At 49.7% G+C, this 20,735-nt stretch overlaps 1 protein-coding gene across 1 annotated transcript; it reads right to left on the bottom strand.

Moving 5' to 3' along the window:
* Positions 1 to 669: 669 nt before the first annotated feature.
* LOC103701116 (glutamine synthetase cytosolic isozyme 2-like) lies at positions 670 to 5,069 on the bottom strand. The gene is made up of 13 exons (XM_008783094.6): positions 4,715 to 5,069; positions 3,930 to 3,969; positions 3,710 to 3,813; positions 3,578 to 3,626; positions 3,260 to 3,366; positions 3,040 to 3,127; positions 2,254 to 2,382; positions 2,083 to 2,157; positions 1,874 to 1,927; positions 1,652 to 1,689; positions 1,365 to 1,524; positions 1,209 to 1,269; positions 670 to 1,105 (listed from the first exon to the last, which is right to left on the bottom strand). Exons 1-13 carry the CDS (start codon positions 4,786 to 4,788, stop codon positions 1,011 to 1,013), a joined length of 1,074 nt encoding a protein of 357 aa, XP_008781316.3. The 5' UTR covers positions 4,789 to 5,069; the 3' UTR covers positions 670 to 1,010.
* Positions 5,070 to 20,735: the final 15,666 nt, after the last annotated feature.

The following is a 20,735-nucleotide window of genomic DNA, read 5'->3' as shown; positions in this document are numbered from 1 at the left end:
AAATGTGTACAGGCTGCCATCGGCCTCATGCAATTTTCCAACGTAGTAATCACGCACGACAGAGAGGTCCTACCATCTGAGATAAAAGCAACAATAGATCCTAGTTATCATTTTTTTTTTTCCTTTCTTTAAAGCCATTCATGCAAACAAATACCTTCCCATATGCTACCACATAACTAATCAGATAAATTCGTGTGCAAAAATATTTTTTTAATCATTCATGCCTTGCTTCATATGAAAATTTGATTTGGATAAAATAAAAAAAAATCCAAATTTTTCTGCCTACTAGATTAAAATAACAGCCATAAAAATTGTTATTATTATTTTTTCTGATCAGTACGATAAAGTAAAATCCATTGGAAATAAAAAAAAAAAGAATAGAAAAACCTTTTATGATCATAAATTTATTTATCTTAGTTACTTCTGAAGAGAAAAAATCAGTAAAAAAATTTCTTGATGGTCATTTAAATTGAGCAATGTTGAAAAAAATAAAGAAGAAAAAAAATTGCAAAAGGACAATGCAGATCAGTTCAAAGGAGAGTCATCATTACATTAATTATATAAAAAGTTGCCTTTGTCATTGGATAGCAGCAAGCAAAACTAAAATGCAGGGATCCAACTACTAAGTTCCATCGAACGACTTCCCAACTCAACAACCAAAAATCAAGATTACCACAAATAATTTCATGGATGCATTTAGCTGCAAGTCATTCGCAGCAAATTTTAAAGTATTACACTGCAAGCAAACAATTAGGATCTGCTTTGGGACTTGAGAGAGAACATTTATGCTATTAAGACACACTACTTCCTGCTATTACTGACATTACTATAGGCAAAACTATTTGCCTGCCTGCTCTCTCCCAGTATAGAGCAATGACTCCAAACTACCACCACAACAAGAACAGCAACTGAAGACATATGAAGAGATAAAGAGCTCCCATTGCCTCAGAACCCCTGAAGACTGAGATGGAAGGATCCAACAGAAGGTGCAAGTGGCAGGCCTCTCGTGATTAATTTGGTTTCCAGAGGATGGTAGTCTCTGCAATCATTGATGTGACCACATAGGGGTCCATGTTGGAAGAAGGCCTTCTATCTTCAAAATATCCTGATGATAGAAGAACAAGGGAACTTACTAGCCTGAGATCTGAAAGCAAAACAGCTAGCAAAAAGAAAGAAGACTATAGATTTAATTGAGCAACATTGTTAACCTTTGCCACTCTTCTCAGTGTCGCGGCCAACACGAATGGATGCCCCGCGGTTCGCAACTCCCTGCCAACCATGAGACAGATGATGAACGCACTCAATTGAAATTCATGCTCTTCTGAAGTATGTCTCTGAACAGGAGAGTTGTAAGACATGCATACCCAGACGAAGGTGTTGATATCAGCAGTCTCATGCCGCCCGGTAAGCCGGCGCTCATTACCTTCTCCATAGGCAGCAATGTGCTCTTTGTGCCGCAGGCCAAGCTTTTCGATTGCCTTCTTTATGACTTCATACCCTCCATCACTTCTCATGGACTTGGTGCTGATAGCCACAGACAGAATAAGGAATACATCAACATAACCTTCAGATATGGAAAAGGTTGTTCCTTCCTTTCCTTTAAAAAGAACTGAAGTGGTAGCAACATATCATTCACTGTGAATTGTATTACCTGTAATTTGTGTGAGCACCAGCACCATTCCAATCACCCTAGCAGCACCACACATTCAAGAAGCAACTTAGAGCATCAGAAAAGCACAATGACATTGATATAAACTGGAAAAACTTCTATTTCTTTTTACAAGATTCCTTTTTCAATGTCCGGAAAATAAAAAACACAGCACAAAGTCAGAAGAACAAGATCTGGCAGAGAAAAGAAGAAAGCCAATCTTACCTGAATTGGCTTTGGATCAAAAGAGAGCACCACGCCTGCAATTTCAGCAATTCGCTGTGTACATCGAAGAAGCGATATACAATTAGAATTTCAGTATCTCGATAGCTATAGTTTCTTCAGATTCAAAACTAGCATATGCCTGTCCCTCATCCATATGAGATGCCATGAGTGAGGAATATATATATATATGATTGAACATCCACATTTACCTCCAGTATGTAGCGAGCAACCCATAATTGATCAGCAGCAGAGATTCCAACAGCGGGACCGACTTGAAATTCCCACTGTACGGATAGAAATGTCCCAAAGTGGCGTCGAACAATGACTAAAGATCAGCTTTTCGAACTGAAGAGCGTGAAAGAAAATAACAAAAACCTTACCTGTCCAGGCATGACTTCTCCATTGATGCCACTTATGTTAATCCCTGCGTAAAGACAGGCTTTGTAATGGGAATCGACTATGTCGCGCCCGAAAGATTTCTCTGCGCCAACACCACAATAATATGGGCCCTGATGATACAAATCATCCTTACTCATTAGAACAAGTTGATAAGGTTGAGCGTATCGGAGAAACACTCTCTGTGTGATCCCCTATATTGCAAGACTTATACATGATCTTACTTTGGTGCAAGGAGGAAGCATCAGGTCAAGAAAACTGATCTATACATTCAATAATGATGAGAATGATGTTAAAATTTACGAGCAAATGTTAACAACAGCAACGAACTAAAGAAAGCCGCTGCAAGATATGCAACATCAGCCAACAGAAGAAAATTTGAAAAACATGGCACAGGAAAAAAAAAAGCAATTCAGAAGCAGTTATTATATCTGCAATAAAGATAACCTGAAATGACGAGCTTCAACATATAGGACATGAACATCAAAAATTTAACAACAAAACAAAAGAATCAATAGGATAGAAGTGCTTACTACACAATTTTTGTCGTTCTTCTCTCAATAACAATCGAAACATTTTCGATAAATTCTTATGTGTAAAGCAAAGAAATGCAGAAGGCGCGAATATAAGCTTCTAGCAATTCTCTAAGAGAACAGCAGAGCATATATCAAGCATAAACAAAAACCATATCAAAGATTAAAAGCAACATAAAGATAAGAAAGTCAAAGGAATCCATCATGTAGCACCTCAGGTTTGTAGCAAATAATTACCTGAGGACCAGGATAGCCTCCGACAGGCCACCCAATAGGCCATTTCACATCTTTCTGAAGAAGAGTATACTCTTGCTCTATTCCATACCTGTTCCAGTTGAAAGAGAGGAACAAAAAATGAAAGATCCCATTAACATAAAATACAAATCATCAGAAGAGAAGAAAAGGAGGTTAAAGATAATTAAACAGCACAAACAGTAAGAAGACATAAAAGTAATACCAAGGTTCTTCAGCAGAAACATCAGGATGGCTGAAAATTTTAGCAGCATTGGATCTCTTGTTGCTGGGTATCGGCTCGCCATCAGGTGTGCGACAATCACACATGACCTACTTATGAAAAAGGGAAATGGTAATCTAAATAAAAGAAAGAAATGCACATAAGAAGAATCCAAACAACTTATAACCATTAAAAAATCATGTCATACAGCAAGTATGAAAAATTCCATGAGAAAACTAATATCATAAAGTTCAACAGAAACAAGATTACTAATAATGATAAGTTCCAAGTAGATCAATATAAAAATAAAATAATTCTTACAAGAATGTTGTTTCCCCGCCTGAAAGGGTCCTTGAAAATGGCTTGAGGACTGCAAGAACCCATCGACAGAATTAATGCAAACGCAGAGAGGATATAAGTACCAAAACAGTATGGAGGAATATGGAAACATACCATAGAATCACTTCGCTGTCTTCCCCAGGAGCTTGGCCAGTGCTCGAACCATCGTAATTCCACCTTGGAAGCCTGCTGGGATCACTGACAAGCCCTGAGAGCGTCTGTTAAATGAAATTGTATATATCAAATGGACTGAGCAAATCAAACCCACAAAAAAAAAACATATTAAGTGGTAAAAAATTAAAGCTAAATAAAATTTAAGGACTGAAAAAGATACCCTTGCTTTGCTCCGGATGTCCATACCGGATCCTCCAACCCTGTTGGATATAATATTAGCTAGATTAAACATCAGATGCGCGATATATCCAGTGAAGAAATGACCAAAGAAAATGGAGCAGTTGATCACTCCATTGGACTGGTGAATTTCTACCCAACAGAGCTTAAAATAGGGCATGCGTAATAAAGATTACAAAAAAAAGAAAAAAGAAACAGCCTGCCACCCTAAAGAGAATAAGAGAACAAAAGGAAAACAGGGATCACAAGAGCACGCCAAGGAAGGGACGAACCAAACCAAACTTGACGTACATATCCATTTACTAGAAATCTATGCAAAGACAAAACGTAAGAAATCAGAGCGACAGCGCATTACCCAGACAACCAAAGGAGAAGAGATAAAAACAGAGTAAAACAGCACAGAGCAGAGAGGGGAAGAACCAAACCAGATTGCTTACCTACTACGTAAAAAAAATTGTAATAAAGAAAACTCAACTATAAGGAAAGTAAGAACTATTAGAAAAGTAACAAAACCAGCTCAAAGAGCCAACAGAGAAAATGCAAACGAGGGATAAGACAAGAGAACAAAACGGAAGAAACCCATAGCGGATATCGATACTGTTTATTAGATATCCATAGCAAAACAAAGTGCGATAATGGAAAGGAACAACAGAGCACCATCCGAAAGAAAACAATCAGATAGAAAACCAAACGAGGGAGAGAGAGAAAGAGAAACAACAGAGGAGAAGAGAGAGCGAGAGACAGAGAGTGGGGGGGGGGAGGGCAAACCAGATGTATTCGGCAATGACCTTCTCCATGCAGTCGGAGAGGTTGAGGTTGAGGAGATCTGAGAGTAGAGACATGGCTGCTAGGAGAAAAGGAGAGGAGAAGAAGAAGAAGAAGAAAGAGAACCTCCCCTGTCTCAGAGATATTGAGAGAACGGAATATTGTGTGAGGAGGGGAATGGGGGGCGGGGGAGGGGGGTTTATATAGCGAAGGAGGTGGCGGTGGGAATTTGCATACCGGGGAGGCTATCGGAAATAGAGAAGATGACGAAATGCTCGTATAATATGGGTGCGGATTCGATGGACGACGCGCGATCTCTCTTTTAACTCGGCAAACGGAGAGAAACCTCCGTTTTCTCACGGCTCCTCTCGGAAATAAATATGAAATAATACCGAATGCTTTGCTTCTCCCTTCTTCTTTCTTCTTTCTTTTTTTCTTTTTTTCTTTTTTTTTTTTTTGCTGCGGAAAAAGGGAAAGGGGGAGGAAGAGACAAACCCACCCCCACATAGCAGCCCCCACTGGTCCCCAAACCCGCCAGAAGAATATTCGATGCGGGCAGAAATGACCGTGTATTGGGTATCCCGGCCGGTTTTACTCATACCCTCTTCATCCATGAGCCTGGCTCGGTTACTCCTCTGGGCTTCGGCATGAATACTGTTACGGGGGAACTTAGCCACCATGCCCCACGTGACCGGCACGCGCGCCCAGGAAGACTACGGCTGCCCCTTGATCCAGCAATCCGACCTCGGGTCGGATATCTTCGGCTCCGCAGCCCGACCCCGAGTCAGCTGCCCCTTGATCCAGCAATCCGACCTCGGGTCGGATATCTTCGGCTCCGCAGTCCGACCCCGAGTCGGCTGCCCCTTGATCCAGCAATCCGACCTCGGGTCGGATATCTTCGGCTCCGCAGTCCGACCCCGAGTCGGCTGCCCCCTGGATCCAGCAATCCGACCTCGGGTCGGCAATCTCTTGACAACAACAGACTGTTCTCCTGAGACACGCCGCGGCCCCCTGCTCCACTACTCCCTGCAACGGCCGAATTCGGCGCTGCCCCACGATCCCCTGTAACAACCGTACAAAGCGGAGCTCCACTACGCCCTGCCATGGCCGTACCCGGCGCTGCCCCACGACGCCCTGTAACGGCCACGTCAGTGGCAACCCCATCGTGCCACACGATGACCAATCCCCAGAAAAACCCCCCCAGCCTGATATATATGGGGCTGAGGGGGGAAGGGGGAGGGTAAGCAAGATTCTCCATAGCATCATCTTACCTGCTACCTCTCCTTCTCCTTCGATTCCCTCTAACTTGATCGTCGGAGGGCCCCCACTACCCAAGTGGTGGTGCAAGGCTTGCTTGCAGGTTTCCCGGCGGAAGGTGGAGCGCAACCAAAGCAATTCAAAGGGAACCCTGTTCACACCGCTGTGCCAATCGTTCTCGGTTTGGACCCTCAGCAACAGTTGGCGCTAGAGGAAGGGACCGGATCTCAGAGCGATCGTAATGGCACGGCGAGGTGGTCGTGGAGCTTCCAATGCTTCCGGTCGCGGGGCCTCTCGCGCCACTGGCCGGGAGGCCGCTGCATCTCCAACACGCTCTCAGCAACACTCCACCGCCCCACCGCCTATTCAGATGGTCGAAGCCGCCCAGTTCGACCAGCTAACCCAGCAGGTTCGCACCCTCGCGGAAGCGGTGCAGAATCTGCAGGGTGCGATGTCCCGGGCGCCGCAGCGGGCTCAGGAGCCGCCGCTGCCTGAGCGTTCGCCTGTCCTCCTCAACCCGCGCTCCTTCCTCTCCCATGGGGAGGAGCGCCGGCGCGAGGAGGATTCTCGAGCACGCTCCATTCTGCCGGGACCTTCCCACCGGAGCTGCGCGGGGTACGAGAGGCGGGCCCGGGCGCGTTCCCAGACCCCCCAGTCCTCGAGGAACCCGCGCTCCAGTCGGTCCCCCTCTCGCCGCTCCTTGTCTCCCACCCACCGGTCGCGCTCTCTGGACCGGCGGGTGGACGATCTCCACCGACAACTCCAGGTCCTGAAGGGCCATTCCAAAGATCCCTTCGCCGACTTAGAGATCTCCTCCCAGCCGGCGCTCGCCTCGAGGATCCTGCGGACCCCGAATCCGTCGGGGTTCAAAATGCCGGCGATCGAGCCCTATGACGGGGCGGCGGATCCGCGGGATCACGTCGAGAGTTTCAGGACCCTTATGCTCCTCCACGGAGCATCAGATCCCCTTCTCTGCAAGGCTTTCCCGGCAACCCTCCGTGGCCCGGCGAGGGCATGGTTCGCCGGGCTGGAGGCTGACTCAATCCGGTCCTTCGACCAGTTCACTCGCCTCTTCATCACTCATTTCGCCGTCAGTAGCCGGCGGCGACTGGTCTCCGACTCCCTCTTTGATGTCCGGCAAAACGAGGGAGAAAGCCTGCGGGATTATCTTACCCGCTTCAACAGGGCTACGCTGGAGGTCCGGAACCTGAGTCAGGAAGTAGCTCTTTCAGCCCTGAAGCGTGGCTTCCGAAAGGGCAGACTCACCTTCTCCCTGGACAAACGCCTGCCGCGGAGCTTCCCAGAGCTGTTGTCCCGGGCGAACCAGTATGCGGACGCCGAGGAGGCGGCCGCCCACCGGAGCAAGGAGGCCGCCGAGATCCCTCAAAAGCTTGGGAAGAAAAGGCGGAAAGAGGCACGCCAGAGGAGGAGCCCGACGCCTCAGCGTCGGCGCAGAAGCCCGTCGCCGGCGAAGAACCACGGCGCCCCACGCCCTCGTTCTCCGCCCCGACGTTTTCACCGGTACACCCCTCTCCTGACTCCCCGGGCCCAGATCCTTATGGAGATCAAGGGGCGGGAGGACCTCCCGGCCCCGAGACAGATGCGGAGGATCCCTGGGAAGAGGCCCTCCCGAGCGTACTGTGAGTACCACCGAGACCACGGCCACGACACGGAGGACTGCTTCCAGCTTCGGGACGAGATCGAGGCTCTCATCCGCCGGGGGCGTCTCGGTCGATATGTGAGCGACCGACGTCCCCCCGCAGACCCGCGTCCGGCCGACCCGGCCCCTCCGGAGCCTCGGGAGCAGAATCGACCCGTTGCGGGCGTAATCCACACTATCACTGGGGGCTGCCCCCGGCCCGTGAGGAAAGCAGGGGGCTCGACGGAAGCGTTAGGGGCGGCCGTCGCAAAGAGGCAGAGGGTCGGCAATGTAATCACCTTTTGTGATGAGGATGTAAAGGGGGTTCAGACCCCCCACGATGACGCCATGGTGATCTCCCTCACTATGGCAAACTATGATGTAAGGCGTGTTCTTGTGGATAGTGGAAGCTCAGCTGATATCTTGTTTTACGAGGCCTTCCAAAAGATGGGCTTGTCCAGACAATTGTTGCACAAAATATCCACCCCCCTCATAGGATTCACCGGTGACGCTGTCCCGGCGGAAGGTGTCGTTGAGCTGCCTGTGACTGCGGGCGTCGCACCCGCAGAAGCCACGGTGCGACTCGGGTTCTTGGTCGTCCGTGTTCCCTCGGCCTACAACGCTATCCTCGGACGACCCGGACTGAACGCCCTTCGCGCGGTGGTCTCTACGTACCACTTGCTCATGCGGTTCCCCACGGCGGTCGGGATCGGGGAGGTCCGAGGCGACCAACCGACCGCACGGCAATTTCCTAGCGACCCTCAAAGGGAAGAAGCCCGCAGAAGCCCTAAGCGTCGAGTCCCTTGATGCCAGAGACGAGGTGGCCTTGCGGCAGGGGGAGCCGGCCGAGGGTGTGGTCGAAGTTCCCCTTGAGGAAGGCCGCCGGGACCGGGTGGTCCGGGTCGGCGCCAATCTCAACCCGGGAGCTCGGGCCCGGTTGGTGGAATTCCTCCGAGCCAATGCCGATGTATTTGCCTGGTCGGCGGCCGATGTACCTGGGATCGACCCGGAGGTCATTTCTCACGCCCTCAACGTCGACCCGACCCACCGGCCAGTGAAGCAGAAGAAGAGACACTGTGCCCCGGATCGGATCCGGGTGGTCGACCAGGAGGTAGACAAACTCTTGGAGGCAGGATTCATAAGGGAGGTGAGTTACCCCGAGTGGCTGGCAAATGTTGTACTTGTCCGGAAGGCGAGCGAGAAGTGGAGGATGTGCGTCGACTATACCGACCTGAACAAGGCGTGCCCTAAGGATAGCTTCCCGCTTCCGCGGATAGACCAACTGGTCGACGCGACTTCTGGATATCAGCTGCTGTCTTTCATGGACGCCTTCTCCGGTTACAACCAGATAATGATGGCCCCACAGGACGAGGAGAAAACTGCCTTTATAACGGACCGGGGGCTGTACTGCTACAAGGTAATGCCCTTCGGTCTAAAGAACGCTGGCGCCACTTACCAGCGCCTCGTCAACAAAATCTTCAAAGAGCAAATCGGCCGGAACATGGAGGTGTACGTGGACGATATGCTGGTGAAGAGCCGCCAGGCAGACCAGCACATCGTGGATCTGGAGGAGACTTTCACCACCTTACGGAAGTTTCGCATGAAGCTGAACCCAGCGAAGTGCGCCTTTGGCGCTTCGGCCGGGAGGTTCCTTGGTTTCATTGTCAACCAGCGGGGTATCGAAGCCAACCCGGACAAAATCAAGGCCATCCAAGGTATGTCCCCTCCGACCAAAGTAAAGGAAGTTCAGGAGCTCGCTGGAAGGGTCGCCGCGCTCGGACGATTTGTGGCAAAATCGGCCGAACGCTGCCAACCATTCTTCAAGGTGTTAAAACGCCCAAAAGACTTCCTCTGGACTGCCGAATGTCAAGCAGCATTCGACCAGCTCAAGGAATACCTGGCGTCTCCTCCCCTACTGTCCAAGCCGCAAGAAGGGGAGATGCTCTACCTCTATCTGGCGGTCTCCCGAACCGCGGTCAGTGCGGTGCTGGTTCGGGAAGAGGCAAAGCTCCAGAAGCCTGTGTACTACATCAGCCGGGTCCTACGGGACGCCGAGACGCGGTATACGAAGGCTGAAAAGATCGCCTTCGCGCTGCTGACCGCGACCAGGAGGCTCCGCCCCTATTTCCAGGCCCATTCTGTCACCCTCTTAACTGATCAACCGTTACGACAGATCCTCAGCAATCCCGAGAATGCGGGACGGCTGGTGAAGTGGGCAGTAGAACTCGGAGAATTCGACATCCGCTACCAGCCTCGACCCGCCATCAAGGCCCAGGTGCTCGCGGACTTCCTCGCTGAGTGCACGGTGCAGGAGGCGGAACCTAGACCGCCGGAAACGCCCAGCCTCGACCTCCCGACCTGGACGCTTCACATCGATGGGTCGTCGAACCCCGAGGGTGGAGGGGCCGGGCTGGTCCTTACCAGTCCTGATGGAGTGATAGCCGAGTGTGCCTTGAGGTTTGGATTTCCAGTTACCAACAACGAGGCGGAATACGAGGCCCTAGTCGCAGGACTCAAACTCACTGGGGAGCTCGGCATCCGGCGTTTGAAGGTCTTCACCGACTCCCAGCTGGTGGTCGGGCAGGTCCGTGGGGAGTTCGAGGCCCGGAGCCCGACCATGCAGAACTACGTCCGGAAGGTGCAAGCACTCATTCCCGACCTCGGCAGTGTCGACATCCAGCAGGTCCCCAGAAGCGAAAATGACAGGGCCGACAGGTTGTCCCGCTTGGTGGGCGCAGAGGCGCACAACTTGTCGAGGGCAGTATACCTGGAGACCCTGGATGCCCCGAGCATCGGCGAGGCTGGAGCGGTGATGGCGATTGATCCGGAGCCGTCTTGGATGGACCCGCTCGTCGCCTACCTCGCCGAAGGGATCCTCCCTGAAGACGAAGATCAAGCTCGGCGACTTGTCAGGAAGTCCGCCCACTACGTACTCTATGAAGGGAGGCTGTATCGGACCTCGTTTACCGCCCCCCTCTTAAGGTGCCTCCGCCCCTCGGAGGCGGCCTACGTCCTCGGCGAAGTCCATGAGGGCGTCTGCGGATCGCACTCGGGGGCTAGGTCCTTGGCGCACAAGATCATGAGGCAAGGCTATTATTGGCCTACCTTGTTGGAGGACTCAAAGGATCACGTACGGAAATGCGACGCCTGCCAGCGCCACGCCAACGTCCAGAGAGCCCCTTCTGTCCCCTTGGCACCAATCACCGCACCCTGGCCCTTCGCACAGTGGGGAATGGATATCCTCGGACCATTCCCCGTCGCTTCCGCCCAGCGGAAATTTTTGATTGTTGCAATCGACTACTTCACCAAGTGGGTGGAGGCAGAGCCGCTGGCCACTATCACGGAGGCGCAAGTTCGGAAGTTCGTGAAGAAAAACATCATTGTCCGATTTGGGGTACCCCGGGTCCTCATCTCGGATAATGGTCGACAGTTCGACAACAAGCATTTCCGTGACTTCTGCGAGGAATTCGGGATCGAGCATCGGTTCACATCTGTGTCGCATCTCCAAACCAACGATGAGGCCGAGGTGACAAACCGGACAATCCTCCAAGGAATTAAGGCGCGAATCGGTCGGACGGGGCAAGCTTGGGTCGAAGAACTCGAGAACGTCCTTTGGGCGTATCGGACCACGCATCGGACCCCTACCGGGGAGACGCCTTTCAGCCTAACCTATGGCACGGAAGCGGTTGTCCCCGTGGAGCTCGGACTCCCCTCGCCCCGGGTGGCTACGCACCGACCCGAGGCCAATTCGGAGCAACTCCGAGGAAACTTGGACCTCTTGGAAGAAGCGAGGGAAATGGCGCAGGTTCGGATGGCGATGTATCAGCGGAGGGTGGCCCGATATTATAACTCTAAGGTCCGACCAAAACTTTTCAGAATCGGAGATCTGGTGCTAAGGCGAGCCAAAGCATCTCAACCCGCGGAAGGTGGGAAGCTGGCGCCAAATTGGGAAGGCCCGTATAGGGTTCGCTGGGTAAACCGACCTGGCTCCTACCAGTTGGAGGCCCTAGATGGTCGAGAAATTCCAAGGAGCTGGAATTCCGCTAACCTACGGGTGTATTACCAGTAGAAAGACAAAGCCAGAAAGATAGTTCAAAAAATGTATAGTCCTTTTCATTTCAATAATTCCTGGTCACAATGGCGTGTTCGTGTGATTACAAAGAATTCCCAGAGGGGGATTGGGGAGTAAAGAAAGTAAGGAAGAGGTGGGGACTCCGTAGAGTTGAAGATCCGGGATCCCGAACCCTCCACCCGAAGCAGCTGCAATCCCACCGGGCGTGGGTGCTTCTCCCCGGAGGCGCCATCGACGCCTCACGCAAAAGACGAAGAGCCGGCGCGGACGAAGAAGAAGTGGACGAAGAAGGAGTTCACACTGCTCCTAGAGGAACGCCACCTCCAAAGGATATTCCGGCCCTCCCCAAGAGAAGGGGAGGGAAGGAATACAAGGGAGAAGAGCGCGAGGAGGCGCGATCCCGGATGAAGCGTCTGGCGCAGAGCTCAATCGGGAGGTGGGACGGAAAAGAGGGGGGATGTGATCCCGGATGAAACGCCTAGAGCGGAGTTCCACCGGGGAGAATCTCCCCGTTGATCCCAGATGAAACGGCTAGTTGGCGGAAGTCGCGAGGGGCGCACCTCCCGTTCTTCCGGCAGGGGCTTCCCAGCCACGCACCGGAGAGGAGGTCCACGATCCATGGCAACCTGAACAGCTCCGGCTTGGCAGGCTCCACCGCACCTGCACTTATATTTATAGCCAAACTGTGGCCCCCCGGTTGTTCCGATGCGGGTGGCTCCAATAAATGCGGGCGCATCGAATCCGGAGCCGTTCCGGCTCTCAAGGCGTATCCTCCCACGACCTCCTAAGCGTCGTTCTCCTTAATTGCATTCTTCATGCAGGACACTCCGGGCGGCGTGTATCCCACGGCACACGTATCTCCGCATGCGCCCAGGCCGCATCCGCCTCGAAGAACGCGCGTATCGCGGCCGCTTAACTGGCACTCCTCGCAAGCAGCAACTAGCCGATCCGATTTCCCAGGTAACGCCTCAATTAACATTTAATAGCCTTCTGGTGTTCCCCAGGCGACGCGTCGAGAGGAGGAGAAATACGATCGCAGCTGGCCACGGAGAAACCCCGTCGAGCAGCAAGTGATAGGCGCGCGACCAACGAGCGGAATTCCCCGAGGCTCGGCCCTCGGATGCCAGGCTAACCCGATGATCATCCCGGGAGCAGACTAGCCTGAAGCCCCGACCGGTCGCCTCGGCTTGCGCCAGCCTTGGCCGACCAACGAGCGGAATTCCCCGAAGCTCGGCCTTCGGATGCCAGGCTAACCCGATGATCATCCCGGGAGCAGACTAGCCTGAAGCCCCGAACGGTCGCCTCGGCTTGCGCCAGCCTTGGCCGACCAACGAGCGGAATTTCCCGAAGCTCGGCCTTCGGATGCCAGGCTAACCCGATGATCATCCCGGGAGCAGACTAGCCTGAAGCCCCAACCGATCGCCTCGGCTTGCGCCAGCCTTGGCCGACCAACGAGCGGAATTCCCCGAAGCTCGGCCTTCGGATGCCAGGCTAACCCGATGAACATCCCGGGAGCAGACTAGCCTGAAGCCCCGACCGGTCGCCTCGGCTTGCGCCAGCCTTGGCCGACCAACGAGCGGAATTCTCCGAAGCTCGGCCTTCGGATGCCAGGCTAACCCGATGATCATCCCGGGAGCAGACTAGCCTGAAGCCCCGACCGGTCGCCTCGGCTTGCGCCAGCCTTGGCCGACCAACGAGCGGAATTCCCCGAAGCTCGGCCTTCGGATGCCAGGCTAACCCGATGATCATCCCGGGAGCAGACTAGCCTGAAGCCCCGACCGGTCACCTCGGCTTGCGCCAGCCTTGGCCGACCAACGAGCGGAATTCCCCGAGGCTCAGTCCTCGGATGCCAGGCTAACCCGATGATCATCCCGGGAGCAGACTAGCCTGAAGCCCCGACCGGTCGCCTCGGCTTGCGCCAGCCTTGGCCGACCAATGAGCGGAATTTCCTGAGGCCTAACCCTCGGATGCCTGGCCTAGCGCCGGAAGAATTTCCTGAGGCCTAACCCTCGGATGCCTGGCCTAGCGCCGGAAGAATTTCCTGAGGCCTAACCCTCGGATGCCTGGCCTAGCGCCGGAAGAATTTCCTGAGGCCTAACCCTCGGATGCCTGGCCTAGCGCCGGAAGGATTTCCTGAGGCCTAACCCTCGGATGCCTGGCCTAGTGCCGGAGGAACTTCAAGAGTCAGGAGCCGGCCCTCGGCAACCAACCCCCTCAAAACGGCGACGCCATCGGACTCCTCCCTTGACAACCTCGATAGGCCGATCGGGGACTTCATCGGCGTCTCCCAGGTTGTCCCGATTCCCCAAGAGGGATCTACGTCGATGAAAAAGAAACGCTCCTTCCAGCCATGAATGGAGGAAGGAGCCTCCTTGACGAGGCCGCACCCTCGCCGCGCCGCAAAGCACCACCACCCTCTGTCCTGGGGGTGCCCGTTCAGGCCGTAGCATTCCCAAAAGACATTCAGGGTGGCGGGAACCTCGTGCATGCGGCAGAGAACCTGGAAGGCTGTCAGGGTACGCCATGAGTTCGGCACCAGTTGCGTCGGCGCCACTCTTAAACCTCGAAGCACCTGCACGACTAAGTCCGAGGGGGGAAAGCGGAACCCAGCCCGAAGGATGTCCTCATTAATGGCGACCTTCCCTGGAGGAGGATGGGACATCCTCTCCTCAGGCCCCGGGAGCGTAACGTTGCAGGCTTCGGGAAGGTGGTACCGGGCCACTAACCTATCTAGGTCTTCGGGGACCAGCTCCGACTGAATGCGGTCCGCTCTTACTTCGTCCATCCCTAACGGCCAGAGAATCTACGGTCAGGACGGGGTCAAGAGGGGAGAAGGGACCGGAACGACTGAGGTACACTAATACGAAAGGAGAAAGTACGGAGAGCCCTAAATTGAAGAGTGGGGCAACTCACCGGAAGGGAAGGAAGAACGGCTCCGAGAGCGTCAAAGGAGGAGCGAACGAACAGTCCGACGGCAACGGCAACAGCACAAGGGAGAAACTCGAGGATGCCTGTGAAGAGAAAGGCGGACGGGGGAGGGCCCCCGGTTAAATAGGCAGAAAGGCGGGTGACGCCTCGGTGATGCCAGAGGACGCCTGGCTACCGAAGGATCGTTCTCGCCCCAAAGGCGAATCGACGCCATTAAGGAAGGATGTCCGCCGAAATCCGCAGACCGCCAGATCAGCGACAACCGCCATACGCCATAAAAAAAGAGCGGGGAGCTCGGAGCGCGCGCGCCTTTCCGAGGGATGGCGGCAATCTCGAAGCATCACTCCCTTCACCCGTTCCCCTCCTGGTTCCAGGCTCGGAAGTGGGGGGCTACTGTTACGGGGGAACTTAGCCACCATGCCCCACGTGACCGGCACGCGCGCCCAGGAAGACTACGGCTGCCCCTTGATCCAGCAATCCGACCTCGGGTCGGATATCTTCGGCTCCGCAGCCCGACCCCGAGTCGGCTGCCCCTTGATCCAGCAATCCGACCTCGGGTCGGATATCTTCGGCTCCGCAGTCCGACCCCGAGTCGGCTGCCCCTTGATCCAGCAATCCGACCTCGGGTCGGATATCTTCGGCTCCGCAGTCCGACCCCGAGTCGGCTGCCCCTTGATCCAGCAATCCGACCTCGGGTCGGATATCTTCGGCTCCGCAGTCCGACCCCAAGTCGGCTGCCCCCTGGATCCAGCAATCCGACTTCGGGTCGGCAATCTCTTGACAACAACAGACTGTTCTCCTGAGGCACGCCGCGGCCCCCTGCTCCACTACTCCCTGCAACGGCCGAATCCGGCGCTGCCCCACGATCCCCTGTAACAACCGTACAAAGCGGAGCTCCACTACGCCCTGCCATGGCCGTACCCGGCGCTGCCCCACGACGCCCTGTAACGGCCACGTCAGTGGCAACCCCATCGTGCCACACGATGACCAATCCCCAGAAAAACCCCCCAGCCTGATATATATATGGGGCTGGGGGGGGAAGGGGGAGGGTAAGCAAGATTCTCCATAGCATCATCTTACCTGCTACCTCTCCTTCTCCTTCGATTCCTTCTAACTTGATCGTCGGAGGGCCCTCACTACCCCAGTGGTGGTGCGAGGCTTGCTTGCAGGTTTCCCGGCGGAAGGTGGAGCGCAACCAAAGCAATTTAAAGGGAACCCCGTTCACACCGCTGTGCCAATCGTTCTCGGTTTGGACCCTCAGCAACAAATACCACATGTGAGTACGTCACATCTGGCACCACCGAGATTACCAGTAGAGCGATACGCCCTTTCAGACCCCGTGTCCGAGTAGGGAGCATCCGATCTCCATAATTTAATCGACGCCTGTGCGTTTCGAACTTGGAACCACTTAGTTGGAAGTAAGGCACGCTTCCACTGGGCTACCATATCAATAGTTTGCTTCTCCCTTCCGCTCGGACAATTAGGGGGAAAGAAAGCGGCACACACGCTTTTATTTTCATTAATTTATTTATTTTTTAAAAGAAACGGAGTTTAGGCAGCGTGGCACCTAATGGTTGGCTGGATTCAATGGATGGCATACTGCATGCTCCACTGAATCCGCACCCTATATTAATTTGGTTTTAGAAGTGAAATAGAGTTAATAAGAAAGAATTTAATAGAAGGATTTAGGGTTCAAAGGAGAAGTAGGTAATCTCGTCCAAATAGGTTTAGGACTTACCAACCGTTGATTGGCCTCACCAGTCTAAGAAGCAAGTTTAGAACTTGCCAACCGTTGATTGGCCTCACCAGTCTAGGAGGCTGACTTGAAGCATCACGATATGAATACATCTCATTAAGCCTTAAATTTTAGGTACAGGTTTGTATCTTTCATACAAAAAAAGAATTCATCTTTCTTCTCACGAATCCATCATTGGATCATGCAATGGTTGCTTCGAGAGCTATGCAACAGGTGAATAGAAAAATATGGAGTACTTTGAGATCCATGCGGAGCGCATTCTCATGGGCTATATCATAAAAGAAGATCGATTATTCTTTTGTACGAAAGATACAACCTGAACCTCCAATTATATTTTTCTTTTGACAAAATGCTAAAGATCGCTAGCTAGATTATTGCGATCGGCTCGAAACAGAAGTCGATGATTGGTCGAGTAGTGGATTTTAGCCCGACTGACGCAAACATCAGGAGCATAATATTACCTGTCGAAGTTGATAGCCTTGCTGGATGAAATTTCTCTATTCCAGCTACCTTAATCAATATTCCAACATATTTTGGCTTTATACCCAAACCGCAATTCCCTTTTGATTCCAGTCTTTTCCTAATCAACGTTAGATAATTAATCTTTCAGCCCAACCATGATTTGTATATCCTATCTTTCACGAATCCGGTTGCTTGCCACCATTCTTAAGAGTATCCATTAAGTTCTCATTTTTTATGTTCTCAGAGCCTGCATGAATATTCTCCATAATTTGAAGGTAGAGTTTCTGTAAAGGACCGTTAGAGATCTTGTACAAATATTAGTATCGACAACTTTATTCTCCAATTCTTTTTTGAGAACTTTTTTTTGGTGCCATCTTTTTACTTTTTTGAGAAGCAATTTTGAAAACAAGCCACATGGTTCAATTATTGCATTGGCATATCTTTGCAGGTACTTCTTGTTGTCTTGCCTTGATGTCAAATATCATTTCCTTTGTTCTACTTCCAATTCTCCTTGAAAAAAACACACAAGACAAGTTAGACCCGGTCTTTTTTTATTTTGAGTAATGACATTTAAGCATATATAGTCACATAGGGTTAGATCAACCCTTTTACTTTTCTTACCATTAGAGTTTGATATGTCTGACGTGCGAGATAGATGGTGTGGAGATGGGCGACATGCAACTGACAAGCTAGAGAGTTTGTGTTCAATAGTAAAATAGATATGTTGTCACTGAAATCTGAGGTCAATTGAGATCGGCTCGGTCCTAGGTAAAGCGGAGGTCAGCTTGCAATCCAAGGAGAAGGGCATCTTTGGATCACATCGAGGTCAGATAGATAAATATTCTCCTCATCAAGATATATGCTGCAAAAAGAAAAGAAGCGTTATTAGTAAAATTTAACTTCAAAAAAAGAGTTTGCGAGTAGAGTATATATGCGCTGCAAGTTTTTGAATCCAAAATTACGTGTCTATTTCACTTTGTCATCTTCATCTAATTGGTAACAAGATGTCAAATAATTTTTTACAAGAGATTATGCTTGAGAAGGGATTGCTAGTTATTGCCTGTACAATATATATACATTTAAAATGTGAAAGGTATTAGCAAATTATGTTCTTTGACGGACAAAAAATTAATTTATGTAGGTCATTCCCTACAATTATAGAGAACAATTATAGAAGAAAGGCAAGCATCTATGAAGTTTTCTTGTTGAGAAATATATATATATAATAATTATTAATTAGTAAATTTATGTTGTTGTATATGCCGATAATGTAATAAAACATGGTACAAACCATTCTAAATTGTCTTTTAACAACAATAAAACCAGGGCAAATCAAAAGAAGATAGTGAAGGAGGGAGAAGACCTGTCAGTTCAGAAAGGAAGCTTGGCTACTAATTTATACCATCCATGAAGAAAAATCACAGCAGGTCAGAGTACTAGTTATATGTCATTTCTTCTCTCCGTAGCAATGCTAGCTAAAAAAACTTATCTATGGTCAAATGTTCTGGGTCAACAACAAAACAACGTATACTACAACTTGTTTACAGGTGGTATTTGCTAAAAAAACATTTTAGAATGAGAAACTTTCATGAAGGTGTTTTTTTTTTTTTGGCTGGTTGTCATGAATGAGAAACTAAAGTAAAAAAAATAGTTGACATTCATCTTAATTGGATTTTTAACTCCTCGCTGAAAAAGTGAGCTAGAAAACAAATGATCTACTTTCTCAATTACACCGGCAACTTCTTCCACCTGCAAACCATCGAACTCTAGCAAAGCAAGTAAATAAAAAAATTGAAGGTTCTGTTTGCATAACTTGGCCAACTTGATTGCTGATACTTCTGTATATTTCATTTGTTTAGAAGTTAAATACTTTTAAACTATATGGTTGGAGACGTTGAACAACGATAAGGACATTTGAAACGCTTTCTGAACCCTGCACAAGTTGACTTCATAGTTTTGTTTATTGAGAGATAGGAGGAATGCTATGTCCAAGTCTAGGTTCAAATCCAACACCTTCTCTAGAAAGGTGGCCACTTAGTTGACCTAAGTTACCCTGAGGGGTACAATATTTTAAAAATGCACACCCTGAAAATGATCTGTTTTTATATTTTTATATGGGCGTAGATGGTCTGGTTCTCATTGGATTGAGTTGGATTGTTTTGTTGTTTAACACAACGATAGCACTGGGACACCATTTAGACTTATCTATATTCTTTGGGCTCGTTCTGAACCCATCTATTGAATTTGGCTCGGGTACGTAATCTATAATTGGGAGGTAGTTTCTTAAACTATTTTCTTGATCACCTCTAATCAAAAATGAGTTTAATCTTTCGAGTCCTGTGCCACAAGTTTCAGGTCTTGGTCACATTTGGTCTTGTTTAGATCTATCAAACACATTTATCCATTATATGTATGTAGGTATGTACGTATGCACGTACGTATATAGACATGTAGTTGGCTTCATGATGATGCCTCTTTGGCCTCATAAAGGTCGCAAGATGGTGTTCAAAGAATCCCCAAAAGAGCTAGTTGACCCTTCAATGAATTTCTTAAAATCACAACACGTATGAGATATGACCCTTCTCGCGTGGAATCTTAACATGCATGTACTCATCTGCCAAGATATCCCACCTTTCAAACATCTACAACGTTAAACAAGTTTCATAATATATGTTTAAGAGGGTCACTGGTCAAGAATTTGACGTGTTCTCTCCATCATTATCAATGCCCCATAAGCTCTTGCATCAAGTTGCATGCCCCCTTTCCTCTATTCAACTCTTTATAGCAACTGGGGCCTTAGTATAGTTGTTCCCCGAGTGGCATATGATGCTTCATGCTTGGCTCTCCATGTATCGCAGAATTTTATAAGGAACATGTACAAAATATTCTAACTCCAATTAGTATATCAGTATACTCCGAGTTGTGCCCGTGGTGGGCGTTCAAACGAGCGGCTCCGCTTCGCCTCCTCCACCCTACCTCATGCTCTTTCAATCCAAGAAAAAAAAAGGTTGTTTACTTATTATAATAAAATGACAATATCACTATAGAATCTTATTATTATAATAAAATGATAATGTCACTACAGAATCTTAGGTGATCTCACAGCTCCTTGGCCATAACTTCTTCTCAGGTCATTGACGTTAGGTATATGGCAAGTTTTAGCATATCATTGTTTGGCCAATGTTGGGATGTTATCTTAGCTTCGTTTCTTCTCCTTGCAAACTATTCATCACTGTCAATAACAAATGAGTTGCCTTATTATTATTATTATTTTTTTTGATGATAGATTTGCCTTAGTTGTACCCAAAAAGACAAATAAACGAAAGAAAAAAAGGATTGTGCTGAAGACCTAATCAAAGAGCCTTTGTGTGTATGTGTGTGTGTGTGATCCAAACTATTGAAATTTCCTCTGCTCATTTTTGAAGACTTTATCCTATTAAGATGGGGGAAGAATCAATTTTAACTTGGAATGCATTTGCCTATCTACTTGTCCCACATGCTTTCTAAGCACAAAATTTTAATTAATTAAGAATTCTTTTGATACTAATGATGGAGATGCTACTATCTGCATTTGAACCTGGAACCTTTCATCAGAGCTTGATATCCAAGACATGTTGGCAATTTTCCTCTGAAAGTGATGTCGGCATTTTACTTGTTTTTCTTTATATATTGCAGATACAAAAATGTTGCGTGTTATTAATGGTCTCAATTTTCACTTAACTTTGTAGCATGTTTATGGAAATGTATGCGGATCAAGTAAGATGGAATGTTGGATGGGTGTCCTCTGCCACTGAGTTTTTGCCAATACCGGCCCACTATCTAACTTCCAGCCAAATTTGTTGGTGCTAATTTCTTCAACCTTGGTGTAGGTGTCACAATCATCCCTAGCTTGAGCAATTCCGATAAGTTG

The sequence above is a fragment of the Phoenix dactylifera genome, chromosome 12 (genome assembly GCF_051530095.1).
Source record: "Phoenix dactylifera cultivar Ajwa chromosome 12, Ajwa_hap1_PhDact_Kaust_v1.1, whole genome shotgun sequence".
NCBI classification, from domain to species: Eukaryota; Viridiplantae; Streptophyta; class Magnoliopsida; order Arecales; family Arecaceae; genus Phoenix; species Phoenix dactylifera.
This window is presented reverse-complemented; position numbering and strand designations above follow the sequence as displayed.